This window comes from Crinia signifera, chromosome 6, assembly GCF_055691185.1.
Source record: "Crinia signifera chromosome 6, ASM5569118v1, whole genome shotgun sequence".
In the NCBI taxonomy this organism is placed as follows: domain Eukaryota; kingdom Metazoa; phylum Chordata; class Amphibia; order Anura; family Myobatrachidae; genus Crinia; species Crinia signifera.
In genome coordinates this window covers 180,540,177-180,562,472 of record NC_139222.1, presented here as the reverse complement: position 1 = coordinate 180,562,472, position 22,296 = coordinate 180,540,177, and the positions used below count along the sequence as shown (strand labels likewise).

At 42.2% G+C, this 22,296-nt stretch overlaps 1 protein-coding gene across 2 annotated transcripts in view; it reads right to left on the bottom strand.

The window, feature by feature from the left end:
- Positions 1-22,296, bottom strand: part of DNAH9 (dynein axonemal heavy chain 9) — a 367,658-nt gene that overhangs the window by 231,298 nt on the left and 114,064 nt on the right. For both annotated transcript variants that reach the window (XM_083148325.1, XM_083148326.1), the window contains exons 33-37: positions 20,863-21,073; positions 19,451-19,578; positions 16,110-16,218; positions 15,199-15,346; positions 4,751-4,925 (exon numbers count right to left, since the gene is read on the bottom strand). In XM_083148325.1, the coding sequence (XP_083004451.1) occupies positions 4,751-4,925; positions 15,199-15,346; positions 16,110-16,218; positions 19,451-19,578; positions 20,863-21,073 (771 nt within the window). The remainder of the gene's footprint in view (positions 1-4,750; positions 4,926-15,198; positions 15,347-16,109; positions 16,219-19,450; positions 19,579-20,862; positions 21,074-22,296) is intronic.

Below are 22,296 nucleotides of genomic sequence, written 5' to 3'. Positions count from 1 at the left end.
GCGGGTACCTTGCTCCTGGCCGGTCCTAGTCCTCCAGAATTGCGGGTGCCCCGTGGATCATATGACATCACACAGCCCCGCGCCGGCGGACCCACTCACACTGCAAGTGCACTCTGCCAGCTACTACAGGTAGGAGGGACTGCTGGCGCAACACTGTCCAGCCTGAGCTCAGCAGCCACTACCTACATAGTGCCCCTGCTTTCCTGCCTGCTTGGTTCCAGAATGACTTTACTCCATCCCTTTGGCCTCCCTCCCCTCTGCAAACTGGTAGATAACTAACCCTGATGTGCTGAATTATTATCTTTGTTTTTGTGGGGGACTTATGTGCTGTATTGTATGTGGGGTAGGGGGGCCCTATGGGATGTATCATTATCTGTGTTGGGGAGAACCTATGTGCTGTATTATATGTGGCAGGCCCTATGTGTATCATTATCTGTTAAGGGGGACCTACTGTATGTGCTGTATTATCTAGAGAGGGTTATTTGCTGCATTATTCTCTGGGGGGCCTATTGTCTGTGTATTACTATCTGTGGGGGGACCTATGGTATGTGCTTTATTATTGGGTGGGGGACATATGTGCTGTATTAGTAATTGAGGGTATGTGCTATATTCATTGCTAGGGGGCAGGGGTTCGTGTGTGGTATAATGTTAGGCCGGGCCCCGTTTTCGCCGTGCAAGAGCCCCACCTACTACAAATCGGGGGGGGGGGGGGGGCGCAAAACATGCCCTTGCTCCGGGCACCGTGGCACCAGGGGAGCCGAGAGAGGGGGGGAGCAGGTACTAATTACCCGGGCCCAGGCTTGCTGAAGGGGCCCCGCAGGGGCCCTGGTTCGACCCCTCCCTTCCCCCTCCGTCCCTCCCGGGTATCACCAGTAGCACACACTTCTACAGCATGTGCTGTTCTGACAGCAGGCTCAGCATGAGTGTCTCACTGACAGCGTGAGAGGTCATGCTGAGCCTGCAGTCAGCACAGCACATGCTGTAGGTGTGTGCTGCGTCTGAGATTACAGTTTTTAGAGTTTTCTTTTACCCACCTCTAAACATTTTGGGGGGGTGGCCTAAGTGTGGGAGGTGCCCACACCACACACACTTAGGCCACACCCCCAAAATTTTACCAGGGCCCGGCATTCCTCTCGGCTGCCCTGCGTGGCACTTAGCTACACCACTGCAAGTACATGAAGAGGTTTGCTCAACTAAATGCGACTGAAGTAGCACTGAACGAAGACACAGAGGCATATAAAATTGTGTATCTCGAGACCAGGGGTAGCCAAACTGGTCCTCCAGATCTACCAACGATCCAGGTTTTCCAAATCACCTAGCTGGTGCACAGTTGTAGTCATTACTAATTGTCACATTTCATTTGTTGGCAAGCTGCTCAATCAGAGGTGAGGTCACTCAGGTGCCAAAAGGGAGGGGTAATTCTGGTTAGGAAACAAACATTTTGTATCCCAATTGCACACTGAGTGAGAGATATACATATATTAATTAGATAATACAGAGATCTTGGTTGCATATATCTGCAGATATAGGGCTAAGCCCCCATGCCATATGTCAAGGTGTCTCTGTGTCACGGGGGATCCCTAATATTGGGTATGGGTCTGGGGTGTGGGCCCCCAACATGCCGGCACAGGCTGACTACTCCAGGGCAGCACACAAATGAAAGTTAGTAGGGGTTAATAAGAAGCACATAACAAGTGCTATGTAAGAGAGTGAAGGTGTGATTAAAATTATACATACAATGTGATAGGGAAAAACATAAGTGTTAATAAAGTGTTAGGGTGTGCTAACCTGGAGCAGATCAGCCATACCAACAAAGGGGGAATCAAACTCCCAAACCCATCCCATACACAATAACATATAAGTCTGGGCATATAAACTGTCACATTTTCAAACATGCTGAATTCATTCCTACTATATATATAATCCACTGTTGATAGATCTTGAGGACAGGTTTGACCACCCCTGCTCTAGATGTTTCTAATTGCTGTTATAACTTGGCCAAATAGGGGAGGGAGCACAATGATGTGACTGTCAGCAAGTTGTGTTATCATGGTCACATATTCTCACCGTTTCTACCTCACTGGTTCTTTTCAGCAAGGTAGAAATGGCGAGTGTGCCCATTAAAATGGCAAGGCTTGCTACAAAATGCAGCAGACACGCTGCATTTGCGGCAAACCTCGCCCTTTAAGGGATTCCCTGCCGTCCAACGGTTGTGGTGTCCAGTGTTCCAATGTTTTTATGAAAAATAGGTGTTGACCTAATTCAATCATATAAAACCTGACAATTTCTGAGCAGTTTTTGGAAACAATATTTGCCAGTTGGTGGTTAAAGTGGTTAAACAGTGCCTACCACTGCTTGGTTGAGTAGCAGATATGTTTAATACTGTATATTTATTGTCCCCTTATATTTGTGAGTCTGGTCTGTTTCAATATGTCTTGTTCTCATACTGTATATGTCATATGAACAATTCATCAGTAGGCCATGACAACAAACTTTTGTATAGGGAAATCATTATTTCATTCTATAGAGTTAAGAAACAAAAGTGATCTGGGGAAATATAAGGACATTATAACACAGAAGAACAAATTATATTATACTCAGCGGCTAGCTGTACAGGTTTAGCATGCATATACAACTCTGCTGGATGTATTTTTCTAGATTCAGAAACGAAAGTGCCCATTTACTGGATGGTGAAATGAAAAAAAAAAGAGCAGTTTAACTCAAATGAATGCCATCTTTACTGAAAATTTAGGCTTCTCTTCATATCAGCCTCTGCTGCTTTCACTTGCACAAAACTTTTTCTATAATCCCATTATCTATATTGCCTTGGCTTCTTTCGACCGGCCTCTGGATTAATGTTGTATGCAGCAGCAGAGGAAAATATTTTGTTAAATGAAAATAGTATATGCCAGTTACAGTAATCCCCATAATTCTTCTATATTGTAAGCAGGCAATGATCTTACAGCTATATTAGATCTCAGCTCAGTTTTAATAAAAGGAGCCTTAAGATTATATCTGAACAAGTCGTAAAACATTAACCGAGCCTGGGAGACAATAGAATTAACATCTTACAAGAAAGCTTGTTTCAGGACGCTGTGTTCTGACATGCTGAAAAACTGGCTCTGTAGATATTTATCATTAAAATTTTACAGATGTTTTAAGGTTCCATCAGTCCTAACTCAAAGAGCATGCAATTAGCTGGTGATATTCCAATGCACCAGTAATACATGCTGTATATAAACATACTGTTGTGCCTAGATGAACGCAGATAGTGGAAAGTTTCTATTACACAATAAATAAAGGTGAAGTTTCTGTGGTATTTCTCTTTTTACAGAGGTGCAGAGTTCAATACAATATTTACAGCCCCCTTATTATTTATTTCATATAAGACATCATATATATTCTATAGTTATATTTGGGATGACCATGGATTCTTAACTGCTGCTCTGTTATTTAATTGGGACATAACCGTGGTCTGGGCAGAAAATAAAGAACAGAGCATAAAATGCTGGACGCATGTGAAAAAAAATAGAGAATAATCGGATATTACTGGCCTGAAATTCAGATGAATATAGTGAATTGAAATTCCAAAGGCTGTCTATAAAGGGGATGGTACTGAAATCCTGTCAAAATCTCTACGGTCAGAATGCCAAAAGCGGCACCCCAATGTTTAAAATCGTGACAGATCACAGTGAGCATTTAACCATAGCCTTACCTCAACCTCATGCAGCTTAACGATTACCTTCCTGTCCCACAAATTAACCCAATCTGCTCCCTCCTGCAGCTTAACCATAACCCTCCTCTCCCATAACTGAGCCAACCCTTCCCAAAAGCCTAACACCAACTGTCCCCTCCTGCAGCCTAACCATAATGGTCCACTTCCCTGACCTAACCATCCCTTACCCATACCTCCCAACATTGAAGAGAGATAAAGATTTGGGGGGCATGGCCTATACTAGCGAGGCCACGTCCCCGTTTCCGTTGCTTTGGGGGTCTGGCCAGCGCATACATGAACTGCTAGCCATGCCCCCCGCCCCTCTGCAGGAATAGATGTTGTGTGCATGTGCACAGCGTCTATTCAAGGATGACAGGGGTGACTCTCAGCTGTTCCCCCCACCCCCCCCCCCCGCCTTGTGGTACACTGTCGGCCCCTGTCCCAAAAAGCCGGGACGTTCCTGTGAAAAGCAGGACAGTTGGGAGGTATGCATTACTGCAGCCTTACGCTAATGTCCACTCCCTCAGCCTAACCCTAACTGCCCTTTCCACAGCCTGACTCTAACCATCCCACTTGAGCCTATCCCTGTACAAACGGCAAAAAGCGGTTAAACCTCCCACCTACTTATACGTGACCATGTTTTCTGAACACGTCTCCAGGAAAGATTGGACTACACATGTGAATAGTGCGCCAAAGCAAAATGGTCTTACTAAACAACCCAAGTAAATCTCTAATACTAAACATTTCTAAGACGTTTGTGACATAATTGGCCTTAATTCAGAATACAGCTCCCTATTGTTTTCTCTGGCATGGTAGTCCACTGCCTGTCTCATCATCACTGACCATCTCTAGTTATTGATTTTCACAGGATAAATGCTTGTACGAGTCTATATCTAGTGATTATTTTTCAATGTTCCATTTACTGAAACATAAATTTGAGCTTCTATAAATGCAAAACATTGATGGAACCACAGCAACGACCATAATGCATATTTTATATAAACAAAGAAAGTTATTATAAGAGAGGTACCGCACCTGATCCTGGAACATGGCTCCTCCAAAGGCCCACACCGCAGCAAACACAAAGTACAGTTCATACAACTCCTTAGGGCAGTCAGGAGGTGTGTTTTCCTTAGTCAGGAGACATTCCAGTAGGTAGCACAACATCTGCACCATGCTCTGCTCTGGGATCGGTATAATCTTCTTCAATCTGTTTACAGCAAAATACAAAATGTGTCATTAATTCTACTTTCAGTTTGCTTAAGGCAGGGCTGGGCAACACCGGCCCTCCAGATGTTCATGAACTACACATCCCAGGATGCTTTGCATTAGTTTTGCTATGTGGCCATGCTGAAACTGATGCAAGGCATGCTGGGATGTGTAGTTCATCAACATCTGGAGGGCTGGTGTTGCCCAGCCCTGGCTTAAGGTGACAAAGTTTTGTGGTACTGTATAACCCAAAACCCAACCCTAAGACATATCCCTACTGCATATTTCAGGATAGTTGTCCTGAAATAGCTTCCAGTTAAGCCTGTTATCTAACTGAAAGGGACATCTATAGAACGAAAAACCATATTTCTACACCTCTGAGCCCAATTCAGACCTGAATTCAGAACAAATGTGTTCTCAAAATGGGCAAAACCCTGTGCACTGCAGTTGGGGCAAATATCAGATGTTTAGAGAGAGTTAGATTTGGGGGAGTTAATTTTTTACTGTGCAGGGTAAATACTGGCTGCTTTATATTTACACTGCAATCTAGATTTCAGTTTGAACACAACCCCACCCAAATCTAGCATTAGCATCAGCCCTACCTGCAGATTTTTGGGATGCAGAAAGAGAATTCTGCCTTGAATTACTCACAATCAGAGTGGTCAGGCAGCAATCGCTAACTGCCCTCCAGCAATATGCCAAATGGCTGTCCACTTGCTGATTGGTGAATGGCTGGACAGTCATTCACTGTAGGAAAGCAAGTGGAGAGATAGTGCGGACCACAGAAGGGGGTAAGGTATGATTAATTGATTCACGTTTATTCATGAATGGGTGGCATTGCTTTGCCCAGGGCCTTCAATGCTGCAAATAAAATCCTGGATGGAGTTCAAGAAAACATATTCAAATGTGTTAACAGCCTTTGTGATATGGAAACTTTGGACTTGACTATATTATTACTTGGGATACAATTATGTATATTTTTATTTCTATATTTATATTTTTGACAACAGCAAATAAATGTTATGTAATGCCTCTCTATACTTTCCTACATATGCTCAGTGACGCACACTGAGCTCTGTAAAGCAAAGAAACAGGTGCTGATGTTCACAGATCTGACTTCTTGATACAATCTCAAAACAAATGAAAAACGGAAACCCAGTGATGATTATTTTATGGAAAATCTTTTATGCAAACAACCTGCTGTGTATTTTAATGAGACCAAGTGAATTCAGTAAATATAAATGAATACAGGTATTTTTAAATAAATATTATATGATGCTGAATGCCCATTGATTATACTGAGCACATTGCCAGTGAGAAACATTGGGCACATCAAAATGGACTTGAATTTCTAGATAATGTCCGACTCCATGTTGAATTAAATGCTTTCGTATACAAAGTGTATAACTGGATATGTATATACATACATACATACATACATACATACATACATACATTAGTGAGGTGTCCTCATTTTGCTTTGCTCTTAGTGTGACACATACTCAGAGTAGACCTGGGGTAGCCAACCCTAGTCCTCGAGAGCTACCAACAGTGCATGTTTTGCAGGTCTCCTCACAGAATCACAAGTGAGCTAATTAGCTCCATCTGTGTATCTTTAAAAATGTGTCAGTGATTAATGAGTGCAGCTGCTAGGTTGTCTGGAAAATGTGAACTGTTGGTAGCTCTCGGGGGCTAGGGTTGGCTACCACTGAAGTAGAGTGAAATGGTGTGCTTAGTTAGTGGTGCCATCTTGCACTGTGGATTGCATAGTATCTTCGTACTGCTGCACTGATATTTAACATAGCAATTTCCACTCCATAAATTCACATTAAACGAACAAAAATTTGAGGACATTTAACTTAAAAAGTAGCAGAATATTAGCAAAAAAGTGGCAAAGAACATTATAAATAGCCAACTTTGTGGTCTAGGGATATATATATATATACACACACACAAACTTTAATTGACATGTCTGTATTTGTATGTATTTATACATGTCTGTATTTTATACCAGAGCGATGCTGGCATTTTTATCGGATATATTGAGGATCGCTTAAAGCAACATTGGCACTCAAAGGGTTAATGGTTGCCCGTATAGAAGAACAATGTACAGCTAACCCCCAAGTTCTATCTGTCTCTCCCATATAGGAAAGCCCATGCACATACTGTATGTCATTATGCATACAATACATTTTGTAGTACATGTGATGAAATGTAGTGTTCATTCTAGCACCCTGCACCTTTCAAAGCCCATGAAGTTCCTCTTTCCTGCCGGATTCATTATTAAATCCCGGCGTTCAAAATCCCGACCGCCGATATCCCGACAAGGGGGGGACGTGGATCGCCCCCCCCCCCCCTTGCGGGCTCGCTGCACTCGCCACGCAGCGGGCCCAGTACCTCGCTACGCTCGGCACACTAATTTATTCTCCCTCCGAGGGTGTCGTGGACACCCACGGAGGGAGAAAGTGTCGGGATTCCGGCGTCGGGATTTTGAACGCCAGGATCCTGACCGCCGGGATTTACACTGCATCCCTTCCTGCCTGGGGTATCGCTCTCTGGTTTGCTGCTTCTAGCATAGATTGGTCTGTATTTCAGCAATAAGACACAGACCAGACTGTACTAGAGAGCAACACCCACAGATAGGAAAGAGGAACTGTGTGGGTTTTGAAAGGTGCAGCGTGCTAGAATGAACACTAGAGTACCTAATAAAGAAGAAGTGTCTCCCACTATAAGGGTGAGTAAATCTGTCAGCTGAAATATAATATTGCAGGTCAAACAATTACAGGCATTTACAACATCCAGTCTTCCGTAGTAAAAAATTAGTAGTCAATTCATTGTCCATCCCAGTCCCATGCATCTTGATCACCCAGTCTCTAGATTATGGCTGCTCCTATAACAAGGCATCATTTCAGTCTAAGTTTTAAAGACCCATCACTTTTTACAATAGGCCAAAAAATGTCACTGCCCTTCAGATCTTACTGTTTTCTACATTAAAGTGATTAGCCCATTGTAATTTTTTTTCTGTGCTTTACATTGGATCATCAGTCCTTTGCATGCTATAAAAAAGGACAACTCATAGCCCCTAGACAAAACTGTATTCAACATCACAGCACTATCTGATCAATTGCTTTAGTATTATCACTACAAATTCGACTCACTCTAATAAATGGAGAAAATGGCAAACCATATATTTTAATTATATATAGTGGAAGCTCATAGAGGGAAAAATAGTATTTCTGTCAGTAGCTTTCTTATATACAAATGTATGTATCTTCCCCTTGCCTACAGTAACCTGCATATCCAAAAAATTAACCATGCACAAATCAATGTGTTACGTAAATTTGATTGGACTAAGGGAATTACTATGTGCAGTCATGAAAGTCTCAAACTGTTCCTATGTGTCTGTCCAAATCACAAAATGATCATCTATGTATCTGGCATAAAAGACAATCATGTCAGCTACAAGACCATCATTAAAGAAGATATCAAGTTCAACTTGAAACTTATAGGCATTCACGTACGATGGGGCCACATTGGACGATCTCAAACCATCCAGCGGAAAGGAGAACCTGCCATCATACAAGAAAGCTTTCTAAGTGAGTACCAACGTTAAAAGATCACATATAAAATTGCAACAGCCGGTGTTTAACGGGGGTATAAATTTCACGAATATTTTACATTACAATCATTCATCCATTGTCTGCTTCCTTAGGGATGGGTTACATGGGAAGGAGGTGTACGCTAACTCACAGATTGAGGAGGCCTTTCTAGATGACATCGGTTTGATAGGATTTCCTTATAGGCACGATGGGGAGGTAGATGACCGAGTTAAATTGAATCCCTTGCTTTGGTCTACAAGTAGGATATGGCATATCCTCAGACACAGATTAAACTTAAATGCCCTTCTTACACAATCCAGAATTCCAGGGAGTATTGGCTGGCCACCCATTTAATGGTCTTGGGTCCCAGGGTTTGTCCTCTGTTAGAGCTTTAATTGACTTTGATTTGAAGAAACCAATGTCATACAACAAGGCTTCAGAGTCTTTCCCCTCTTTTGGGAGGTACACCCTGGCCTATATCCAGGCTAAACATTATGCAACAGAGGTGATACACCATTTCTCAGATGTGGATTGGACAAACACCTTGGACACAATGCTCTTGTCTGGGGTGGCCGAGCGAAAAGCCATCTCCATACATTACAATTTATTTAGGCAAATCATAGATCACGATACTTTCGGTACTGGCATGAAGGCTTGGACCATAGTGATGCCCGCCCTAACTTGTACACAGCTATGCAAAGCTTTGTTGCATTCCAGGAGGCTAATGCCTGCAATACAGTACCAATAGATGTTTCTAAACATCTTTCATAAAGCGTACCTTTCCCCCCGTAGACATTTCCTCGCTGGGATGACTTCCTCTGCAGTTTGTCCGAGGTGTCAAACTAATGAGGCGAACCTATATCATTACTTTTGGGGCTGCCCTATGCTCAAACTGTTCTAGCTCCAGGTTCAGAAATTTGCGCTTGACCACCTTGTGAATTATATCCCCTTTACAGATCACTGGGCTATATTTGGTATTGTGCCCGAGGATCAGAGAATGACATGGGGTAGTAAGCGATTTTTATTAATTGTTAGAGCGGTGGCACGCAATATTAACTTTAGGACCGTTATATAATTTATTGTTATTAAGCAACTGACAAACTGCCTCAATACCGGCATCATTGGGATAATGGTATAAAAAGTCTGGATATAATTGATGTTACAAAAAAAATCCTGCTTGGAATATTACTAATAGCCCTCAAATTATTCAAAAATGCTGTCAAATCAAAAATAATCAAGGTACTGTACACAGAAATAAGCTGAAACAGTGACCCCAAAGGGGGGATAATCGTATGCCGGTATGAAGCTACAGTATATATGTTTAAATATAGTGGTAAGCTCCCTCTTAAAACATTTGCATAGGATCCTTTGAGAGCAATCATCACCCTCCCTTTGTCAGTGGGACAAATCATAATTTTAGAGTGGGTGTGATGTCATTTGTGGGCTTGCACTACCAGATTTACTGAGAAGTTACCACACTAGTGTGCATTGGGAATATAAGGTGAGCTCTGTACATATATATTTTATATATTGTAAGCTTGCAGCAGGGCCCTCTAACCTCCAAGTCTGTCTGTCGTTACCCAGTTGGTTTTATCACTGTCTACTATTGTAAAGTGCAACGGAATCTGCTGCGCTATATAAGAAACTGTAAATAAATAATAAATAAATATACCCTGATGACAAAGGAATATGTGCAAAATACTGCGATGCCCAATTAAGTAACAACAAATGATGGGTACTGGGTGATATATTATTACCTATACGGTCAATATCAATATATAGTGCAAATCATCTAGTGTGTGCACTAAATGTCATTAATGACACCCTCACCCCTTTTGCCCCAATGTCCTTTTGTATCCCTCCTATGTCCCTATAGATTTTAAGCTTGCAGCAGGGCCCTCCTACCTTCACATCTGTCTGTTACCTGTTTTATTACTGTGTACAATTGTAATGCGCTACTGCAATGTCCTGCACTAAGAAAATGTAAATAAAAAATAAAAATCTATAGAAACATGAGGATGATAAACTAAAATCAATCATATTAGAGACACTACTGATTTGCCATGTGGATCTGAATATCACACAAGATAGAGGGAAGAACACTGTTAGCACAAGTTGACCACTGTCTGCCCCAGAACTTCCATTTAAAGTGGCTCTATTAGGGGATATTTTATAGAGTCTAGCAGGACCTAAAGAATCCACCCAAACAGGACAGTGTAGTAATAACTATCATACATATAACCATACACAAATCCATAACTCTTCATTAGCATGCCAAGCGGGCTTACCGTTTATTTTTAATCATACCACAAGCAGTGTCGGTGCTTCCGTGTGTGGGGATAAACAACCAGTCTAATAGAGCCTAGAATAGTTAAGTATTCTATTATATATAGAGTGGATATAAAAACTTTCCAAGTCAGTTTGTTAATATTAATGTAACAGATGTACATGGGTAATTGAAAAACACATATGGTTCTTCTGCATGTACTAATGCACGCCCCAAAATAAGAGTCTTGTGGGCCTATTTATCATTAAAAAAATTGTATAATTTCACAAATATTTAGTATGATCCCAAAGTATTAACATTTTGTGACCCCTTGTCCACGTCCATTTAACACTTAAATGTATGAAAATACTGTGAACATTTTCCGGTAGATGCTAGAGTAGAATAACATTGAATTAGAATGAATATCAATGTTTTTTTTTATATGAGCTACAATGCTTTATGTACCAAAATCCAAAATAACCAAACCATATTATTTGTATTTAGGGAATCATTCCCTTACTTTAACACTGCTATCACTGAGATACACCGAAAGTATGCAATGGGTCATAAAGGGTAAATGAGGAAGCACCACACATACAGTATCAGTCATCTGCTGCAGTCCCCCAAATTCTGACAGCAACCTTATATTTTTCTATGGGGAATGCAGCTGATGCCATCTGAAGACCCTCACTTTGCAAATTTAGCTGGTAGATGGTTCTCCCATATCCTCTCCAGCAATGGCTGCTGTGCAAGCATGGTCAGCAGACAGCAACATAGGAGTCCGAGTGTAAAGATTGTTTTTTTCACTAAATATGCTCACTATTCCAAATTCCCGACCCGGCTGTTGGTAGATCAGAGAATTGCTCCATGCAACTCCACATGCAGAGTGCCTGTTGCTCTGCAGTAGTGCTACTGCCTGCGGGGTATCCTGTAGCCACATACTGCTGTGGGGCTGCCTAGGTGCAGCTCCCAGAGTCCTGCACAATGGCACCGCTTGCACACCCCTAGTTATGGCTATGGACATCATGGCATGGGGCACTTTGACAGGTTTCTAGATTATGAATGGTGCTTCTTTGTGTGGGAATTAGTTATTCTTTAAAGCGCATTTGTCATTGTCACCTACAGTACACACAGTAAAGACAACCTTCTGGTGGGAGACGCAGACAACCTATTTATTTGTGTCAATTAGCTACATTCCTATTATTGATGTGACTGGTGATGGGTGTAAGGCCTTAAACATGTCAGAGGGCAAAACATATGCTGCCATATATTTAAAAAAAAAACACAACTGTCACTGTTTGTTTAAGCCAGGCTGTTTCTCCTGCACACTAAAGGGTAGCAGGAGTTAGTATCAGATTAATCTAGTAAATTACCAGCTTTCATCAGATCCTATCATCTGCTTATCTCATCCCTGATATGTGAAAGCACAGAGCTAATGCACTGTCAGCAGCCGTGACCCAGACTCCATTTGGGCCCTAAAATTATAGTATGAAGCCAATTTACTTGAGCACAGACCAGTCAATCTGGCCACAGTACTCCTATTTAAGTAGCAGTTTTGCTGATCACTGGATAGACAAGAAGTGCTAAATACAAATATTCCACTAATGCAACAGTATCATTGCCATGTAAATATATAAGCAGGGCAATCCGCTGATAGTGAGTATATGCCTTAAGCATAGAATAGATGCATAAACTGGGTTGACCCTTTCACACTGATCCAGGATTCAGGTTGTGCCGGCTTCAGCTAGATGTGAAAGGAGTATAACTGATCATGTTATGATCAGCTTTTTGTACCAATTCAGAGTATGTTAATTTTATTTTTCAGGGAGAGGGAGCTTTTAATCAAATAACTTTGAGATGTTTGACACAATGATTAATTTCCCTCATTCCAATTATATTGCGAATATAAAGAGTTGTAACACCTGACACTATAATGTATTTTGATAATACTACTAGCAGTTTTAGCGACTACAATAGAAAGTCAGGGTAATGGTGACCATACACTAGAAAAACTAGCATCCAAACGACCAACCAACTTGTCTGTAAATGTCTGGGTACACACTACAGGCTGTGTTTATCCAACTACAGTGCAACTGATGTAATGATATTGTACCGGTCAAACACACTGCCCGATACAGCGCACATCATTGCAATATACCAGCACACCCTGCTTTTTCCTGCATGCTGTAATCAGGGCCGTAACTAGGGGGGGGCTGGGGGGTCACGCGCACCGGGCGCTGGAGGTGAGGGGCGCTGTGAGGTCCGGTGACAGGTGTAGACGCTGTAGCGGCATGTTACTTTGACTCCGTCCATCTCCTACTAGCGCGGCTGCAGGAAGCGCTGATGACTTCGAAAAGACTTTCCGGACGCTGATTGGCTGAATTCAGGAGACGGACGAAGTCAAAGTAAGATGCGGCTACACCATTCTTGCCTCACATGCTGCGGCTTCAACGGAGGAGAGGAGGCTGAGTTAGGAAGCCCGGAGAGCCACACCCAGCTGTCCGCCGCCGCCCCACGTGACCCAGCCCGGACAGCAGCAGCATGGGATGAGGAGGAGAAGGGCAGCAGCCGTGGCGGTGAGAGGACTGTGCGGGGAGGGGGGGTCTCCGGCGCCAGGGACAAGGCGTCATTTGGTCCGGTCCCCCCTGTCAGCTGCTAAGCAGCGGGGAATAAACGCTGTGCGCATGCGCACAGCGTCTATTCCCGCAGCCAGGGGGCTGGGGGCATGGCTAGAGGCTCACAGAGCCTCTGGGTCATGCTCCCATAGCGGCAAAATGGGGGCGTGGCCTCGCGGGATGCCGCGATTATAGGCCACGCCCTCAAATTAGGCCACGCCCCCTACGAAGCTTCAAAAGTTGGGAGGTATGCTTTCACAAAAGGGGGGGGGGCACCAAATGACTGCCTTGCCCCGGGCGCCGGAAACCCTAGTCTCGGCCCTGCTGTAATCCTCCAGATCAGCCCATCTGACAAGCAGTGCATCAGAATGTACAGTTCCGCTAATGATGGATGAGGATGATGATGGCGGGCTGGGTCACGGGGACACAAGATCATTAGGCCCTGTCCACTGCAGTAGTATGCCACAATTCGTGTGGCTGTGGGGAGATAGACTAGCCAAAATTATTAACTCACCTCTTCTGCCAAGCCTATCATATTTAATTCTACACTCATAACTGTGAGGCACTTATGTATTATATAGCTTTCTTCTGGACTTGTAACTTGGTGGGACTGCTATGCTATTACTTGTACCTGTCCTTGTGTTTCCCTCCTATGTCCCTATAGATTGTAAGCTTGCAGCAGGGCTCTCCTACCTCCAAGTCTGTCTGGTGTTACCCAGTTTGTTCTATCACTGTCTACAATTGTAAAGCGCAACTGAATCTCCTGGGCTATATAAGCACTGTAAATAAATAAATGATGCAATCCATGAGAATCACATCAGTGTATTTGTTCTTAGAGAAAGTGATAAATCCATGGTACTAGCAGCACAGAACTTAATTTAACATTCTAGGAATTGCAGTTTACCTATATACTGACTTCATGATTCAGTTAGTAAGATACAGATGTGTCCTCATATTATCTTTTCTGCAGTCATGCCAAACAGCCCTTCTTGGTACACTACTGTATGTCGCATAAAAATCTTCTAGCTTCTTTTGTGCTGAAACTGCATCTTAATCACAATGCACGAGGAGACTGTGCTGAATAATTTGCTAAATAAAATGTGTATATCTGTGTGCGACTGAGTGTCAGAATGCGTTACACAAAGTGCTGCAATGTAGCAGCCATGCCTCTAGCTTAGCATGGCAAACTGAGGCTAGATGTGTGAGGACACAGCTGTACATGATTAAAACATTACCACATTAAAGATTTCTTTGGAAAATAAATCCTACTATTTTCAAATTCTGTATGTATGCAGTCACAATGTCTACACTCAAATGTTGCTATTCAGAATGTACTGTAGACAACAGAAATGTTACATTCATAATGTAAACATGGTTAAAATGTTGACATAATCATGTTGCATCTGCATCTAACATTAGGGTTAGCATTACCATTTGGCATACCATTGGTGTTATGGTCAGTGTTGCCATTAGGGATAGGGCTAGAATTACATTCAAAAACAATATACATCAGTGTCAACATCATCAATGTCAAGATGGTTAATGTTGACATTATAAAACATGTTAAAATTACAATCATCTTGACATACACATGTGAACTTAATGACTGTAAACACTGTAAATGTCGACAAAATATACCACATCCCTCATTATGCAGAGATTGTCAAAACTTTATTGGAACTGAACCCTTGGCAATACAAATCTCATCCGCAGATAACAAAGGAGCGCTTAATGCACCTCAGAATATCACCTCCACACGTCACACCCTTGCCCACGACAGTATGATGACAATACCTGGTTCGGAGTGTGTCCAGGCACATGGGCAGGTACTTGTCAAACAGAATGGTTAGGTTGGCTCTCTCAGATTGGATTTCCCTCTTGTCAATCCAGCTAGTAACTGGAGGATTCCAGCCCAGATCTGCAGGGTTTATGTACAGAATCCCTGTGGAATCAGACAAATAATTTTAAAACTCAATTTTACCAGACGTATAACACCACCAGCTCAAAGCTACAACTTCGAAAGCTAGTCTGCTACCTTCTGTGTTTAAAATCTTTGCCCGCTTACTACATTTAAAATCCTTAGCGGCTTACTACACCAAATGAAGTTTGAACCCTGACACCAATTCAGGAGGTAACATCTTCCCTGCTATACAGGTGGCCACCTGTATACCCACTTAGCTTTGTGGAAGAATATCAAGAGTAACAACACTGCTCTGTGTGAAGGATTGGTAAATATACCTGCATTACTGACTAAATTGCTCACTAACCCTGTGTACAACTTACTGGGGGACGGTTATACTAACCAAAATTCAGCTTTATCGCAGCTACTAATATGGACTAACTAATATCTCAAACACTCTGAAATGCATGCTTTAAGCTAATCTTGCTAATTAGCAATGTTACCGGTATATATAATTTTGTGTATTTTTTTTTGTATATTTTATATTGTTTGTTGTATATTTTCTTTATTCATTTTTATAAGTTAGGATTAAAATGTATGATTTATTTTTAACAGTCTATTGTGCATATATGGTCCTAAATTAGAAACGTATAGTTGTGATCCCAAATGGTGGGCTAAAAATTCTGCAACAGGTGTCCATGATTCAGATTTGCCCATAAATATAGGGGCCCTACAAAGAACTTTGGAAGCCATCAAACTGACAGCTGTGATACCCTTTATAGATCTGAAAGTCTACATACGCTACCTGCTCTGGACACAGTGGCTGGAGTTGCAGTCCGCAAGTGACTGATCTCAAACACCAGCCTCATAGTGGGATTGAGGGGGATTCGTTCATTGCTGGCCAGAGTTAATACCTGTATGAGAAAACATAACAACAGATGTAATTACACCTAAAATATTACAAAATGACCTAAATAAAAAAGCACCCTCCTTACATGACAAGACTCTGGGCAGTATTCAATGCTCCTGATTCACCAATTTTTTTTCGGGAAATCGGGCTGTTTTCACTCCTTGCAGTGAATCTTTTTCACTGAAAATGTGATTCACCCTATTCAATGTTCACTGTTCACTGAAAGCAAACAGTGAATGCCGGCCAGTTCTCCGTTTCATGCTCGCTGCAATTCGCTGGTGTATTTCACTGTGATTTGCCGAGAGTTTATTCAATGCTAGGATGGAGAACTGCTTTCAGCATGATTTTCGCCATGATTCACCGTTTTGCATTTGACATCTTTTTAAGGTGAACTGGAATGTGTTTTCTTTTAAAATAAAGGTTTGGGGTTTTTTTTGGTGTCAAAAAATCTGTCATTTTATTATGTGAAGGGGCATGCTATTGCAGCACATGAATATATATTTAATAAAAAAAAAAAATTACACACTACACCAGCAGGGGGCAGGAGCCGTTCATTACATATTCACTGCACACTGGTCACGCTCATTACATATGCACGTGAGGGACCAATGCAGCGGCTCCCTCCACCGTGTCCCCTGCCATCTCTGCTTCCCCGCCACACATTCCGGCGCAGGCAGGGAGGCTTCCACCTCCCTGCCTGCCGCCGTCCCCTGGTTCCCGTTAGAAATCGCCATCAGGAGCAGCGAGCCCCTGCAGCGTTGAATAGGGTGAGAGGGAGGACTGGCAGCGAATGCTCCAGCCCTCCGGAACCTGCCAAATGTGTATTAAATACTGGCCTATGGATTAACATCACGAATCCTTTTCAAATACAGGGCTAAATGTATGAAGCTTTGAGAAGCTCCAATATGTAACTTTACAGATAGGTAGAGCTGATTGACTGGAGCATTATTACCTTGCACATAAAGTTCTTTATGGGGATAGATACCACTTCTCCAAGCTTCATACATTTACCCAACAGTGTGATTGAGAAATGCACTTAATATTAAATGTTTCACAGAGACTCAACTCATAAAATACAAGGGTCTATTCATGTAGCAGTGAAGAGCACTTTATCAGTGTTGATAACAGGGCTTTTCACCGCTTCATCCCATTACAGGTCGAGTATCCCGTATCCGAATATCCGTTATCCGAATTATTCCGAAATACGGACATTCCAGAAAGTGAAAAAAAAATTTTTTTTTGCTAAAAACTCACTGGGGACATTTGAAACAGCATCACTGGGGACATGATATGTAACTGGCACTATATATGTGCAAGACAATGATTGCTTGGCATTCAAAATCAGTACTGAGATAGTACACACATTTTGTTTCACATTTTGAAACCTTGTTTTTTGAACAATTAAAATATATTTGTGTGTATTTTATGTGGTAATAAAATATATTTGTGTGTATATTATGTGTTTATACAGCATAAATGCAAGATACTTCAAAATACATCATTGAAATATTAAAATATTCCGAAATACGGAATAATCCGTTATCCAAAATTCTCCTGGTCCCGAGCATTTTGGATAAGGGATACTCAACCTGTAATAGCAGAAGTTACTGTAAAGAAATCTCAGATTTATACAGCTGTGCAGTGCTCCTGTTAAGAGTAGTTATGTTTGGGGGGGGGGGGGGGATTCAGAGAAGCACGGAAAGCTCTCCTTTACATTTTGCTTCTCAAACAGAAAATTTCCATTTCAGAATGGCGTGAAGAGCCTACCGATATGAGAAAAGCAGAGAGGGCTGCCTTCTCCCCATCCCCTCTTCACACTTCACTGAAACTTGAGTAATAGGAAATGCCTGGGGCGGGCTAATCAGTTACTGGGCTACTCAAGGGGAGAAATAAGTAGGGATGGCCATTGGTGTGGTTACCATTGATGGTGATATGGCAAGTGGCCATTGATGGTTGTTAACTACTCAATGGATGACCATTGTTCGGTTCCTCAACTGGTGGCCAGAGAGGTTATAAATGAATGACTTATCACTCAGCTAAACTGTGTGAGAAGATATTCATTAATTAACATATCAACCAGAACTAGCAACAGCATATGCCCAGGGCTCATGATCTTCTTTGGAAAGTGTGAATCTGGAGCACCTTCAACAGACCATTCTGCCTTCATAGCTGCTACGGCTGCAGTTCCTCTCCTCACCCCATCCTCCCCCAGTGGTAGAAGGTCTGAAGCATCATGCTGCTCAGTATTTAAGGTCCTTGTTCTACTGCATCTCTCACCAGGATCAAAGATCCCCCAGAAAGGTAAGTATTTAGTACTTGAAACTACTATATATAGCATTGATATGATTCAATGTATAGTGATAATGAGAACTCCCAATACTAACTTCTACATGAACAGAACCCACAGGCCACACTCAGTATGCTGGTGTTGAAGCTTTTCAGAGCCTTCACAACAAGTACAGAATAAATTCATAGACAGTAAGAAACAGTGTCAAACATGTGGAATGACAAGCGACTGTAAAGCCTAAAGAGGTAAAGAATAAAGGGCAAGAAACAAAAGCAACTATTGGATTTCCACTATGGAAAATTTAAAAGGTGTTTTTTTTTTTTTCATTATTCAAATGTCCTTTTAATAATATTTATTGCAGGGCCAAATCATGAAATTGGCAACCTTTCATATGTCTCAGTCTATTTTATAAAATATAAGAATCCTGTGTAATGACCTCAGGAATCAATTAGACTTTGTGAATAATACACAAAAGTGAAGTTTAGAGAAATAATGAAGTGCTAAGTGCTATATAAGCTACTTCTGAGGAGAAATATACTCCAAACGGGATGCATAAAGGCTAATAGAATGCTAAAACTCTACCTTAAGCTCTTGGACCTTTTATTTGTCAATATATATATATATATATATATATATATATATATCTATATATATATATATATCTATATATATATATATATATATATATAGATATATATATATATATGCTGTATTTTTTTTATCATATATAAGATGTCATTTGTACTGACATAACAATAAAAGACAATAAAAATTGTTTATGACTAACAATTTTATCAATGGCATGTGATTACTGGAACAAGAAGGATCCTGGTACTTGCTCAGTGAGGAATTACCACTGACCTTGCCACAGAAACTGTGCTAGGAGAGAGAAAGAGAGAAGAACATTTCTATAAAAACGCTTATCACGAGTCTCTCTCACGTACAGTACCTTATTATCATCCATGACGGTATTTAAGGACTCAATCCACATTGGATCAATATCTCCATCAAGAACAATCCACTTGGGTCCATCATGTGCGATGTTGGCCAGTTCACGCATGATTGAGGAAAACAGCCCTTCAACACAAACAGAATATTAATCACAGGCTCCAGTTTCAGTCTATATTTTAGATATGTTATCCAAATACTGACACCAGATCTCCTTTATATTATTCTGAATACTGTTTCAGTAATGGAAAGTTTAATGGGGCTGATAATAAGTTGGGAATATGCACACACACACACTTAGCATATATAGAAAAATATGCAAAGTTTTCCACTGTAAACTGTACAAACATCAGTAGCAAGTACTTATACTTAAGGATGCATCAGGGGGAGGAGGGAGAGGGGACAAGGAAGCGGCTGCTTCTTTTGGTGGTTGCCAGACTACTAAGTCCAAACTTGGTGTAAACGCATGCATCGGAATATACAAAGACTTTCTATGCTGAAAGTGGACTTTCAGCATAGAATATTGCACCGGCCCTAAGGCAGGTGCAGTTTCCCAGCGCACTACATTTTTCATACAGTTCTCCATGCATCTGAAATTGTAACGGTGACTCTGTAAAGACATAGGGCGTTATGCTGGTTGATTCACTCGGATGCGAATTCGAACCCTTGCAAGTCAACCAGAACCCGCCCTGCAAATGGTGGTACGCCGGTCCACCATTTGCACACCGAGTTCGTTTGCCCGGCATGTAAATGGATGTTTTACATAAACATCGTTTCGCAGGCCAGGGAGAACCTCTCACATTATTTGATGGTTGCCGACCATCGAAAGATGTGGTGCATGCACGCATATATACAATGACTCTCAAGGCACTTATATATGCATGCACTTTCAGGCTGAAATGGGCGGGAAGCTGACATCCGATGATGTCAGCTGCCCGCCAACATCAACTGGTAATTACCAGAACGCCCAGCTTTTTCATGGGAACGCCCATGCAACACTGGCCATTCCCATGGGCGAGTACCCCGGCCCACATGCACATTGTGGAAACATCGGTCCCCATGCGAAGGAAGGTCAACATAAGGTCCATAATCAGGACACAAGGGTGGTGGCGACTCTGATACATGCAAATTACTGTAGCAAAACATTCACTCTACTGTGTCCGACATTGACAGTACATCCAAATCCGACTCAGGCTGAACTATTCAAGATTTTTCATATAAATTAAATGTGAATGTGATAATACTCACACATTTAAAATATGTAGTACTTATCTACATGCATTCAATTCCTATAGCTTGTAAGCTTGCAAGCGGACTCTCTTATCTCCCTGATTTATGATGGTTTTGTTCCCAATTGTAAAGCACTAGTGCTCTAAGCTAACACTATGTAAATAATTGTTAATAAATAAATACCATCTTTCCACTCTCTGGTGGCTGGATTAATTATGCCAAACAGCTCATCGTTGGTGACCGCTTTGGGATTAAGGTCGGTCCACACAGGCCGTCTTTTTCTGATTTGGTAGGTTTTATTTAGAGACTTCAGGACTTGAGATTTCCCAGTGCCTGCATTGCCAACAATGAAAACAGAGTGCCGGACAGCTAGCAGTTCTTCCAACTGGACCACCTACAAGGAAGAAAAGGCATTACTGCATCCCGTAGTGACTAATGTCCCAGAGGTGTCGGCACTAAAATAGTATGGTACTTGTGTAGTTTCATGACGGCAGGAAAATCGCATGCCATACGATGCGATGCAATGGTACTTTTGTAGTTTTTAGTTTCCCCTGCCTGCAGATTGCATCGCATGCGATCGGATCACATGCATGCAATGCGATTAAGCACATTTAACACAGTGAAACTACACAAGTACCAATAGTATTTACTGTAAATCACAGGTTCTCAAAGTTGGTCCTCAGAGCCCCACACAGTGCATGATTTGCAGGTATCCTCACAGAATAAAGTGAAATAATTAGCTCCACCTGTAGATCTTTTAAAGGTACTTGTTTCCTAGCACGGCCACACCGATTTCCATCGGGGTGGTCGTGTCGGAAAAATCGCGTCGATCGCATCGCATGCGATTTGGTCGCATGCGATGCGATCAACGCGACCGACTCGATTTTTTTATTGAATCAAATGTGAATAGGGTCCCTGGGACCCGATTTTACATTGGATTCAATGTAAAATATTCCCTAGACCCCCAAATTTAACCCCGTGAACCCCACCCCAACCTCTTCATTCCCCTACTATCCACGTCGGCGTGGAGTTGAGAATATATAGAGCCCGAAGCGTGGCGAGCGTAGCGAGTCCTGCGAGGGGACGCGTATAACTTCACAGGTATACGCGTCGCCTCGCGGGGCTCGCTTCGCTGCGCTCGCCACACTGTATATTCTCAACTCCACACCGACGTGGATAGTAGGGGAATGAAAAGGTCGGAGGACGCGCACCGCTGCCCCTCGCGGGCTCGCCACGCTTCGGGTTGGCGTCTATCGTGGGGTGACGACGGGGCCATATATAATGTGAAATGGGTCATATAGGCCCATTTCACATTTTTCACATTTTTTCCTATGTGAGATGGAATTAATCAAGTCCATCTCATCTTGTGCCATTATAATGGCACAAGACCGACGCGATGCTCCCGATTTCAATGTTAAAAAATATTTTAACATTGAAGCCTATGGCAAAATCGGGGGTATCGCGTCGGTCGTGTTGGGACCAATGTTAATGGTCCCGACCGACGCGATGCCCCCGATTTTTCCTTTGCCGGCAAAATGGACCTGATTTCAAAGGAAATCGGGTCCATCGCGGGGATCGTGTACCTTAACTTAAAGGTACACGATCCCAAAGATTGTG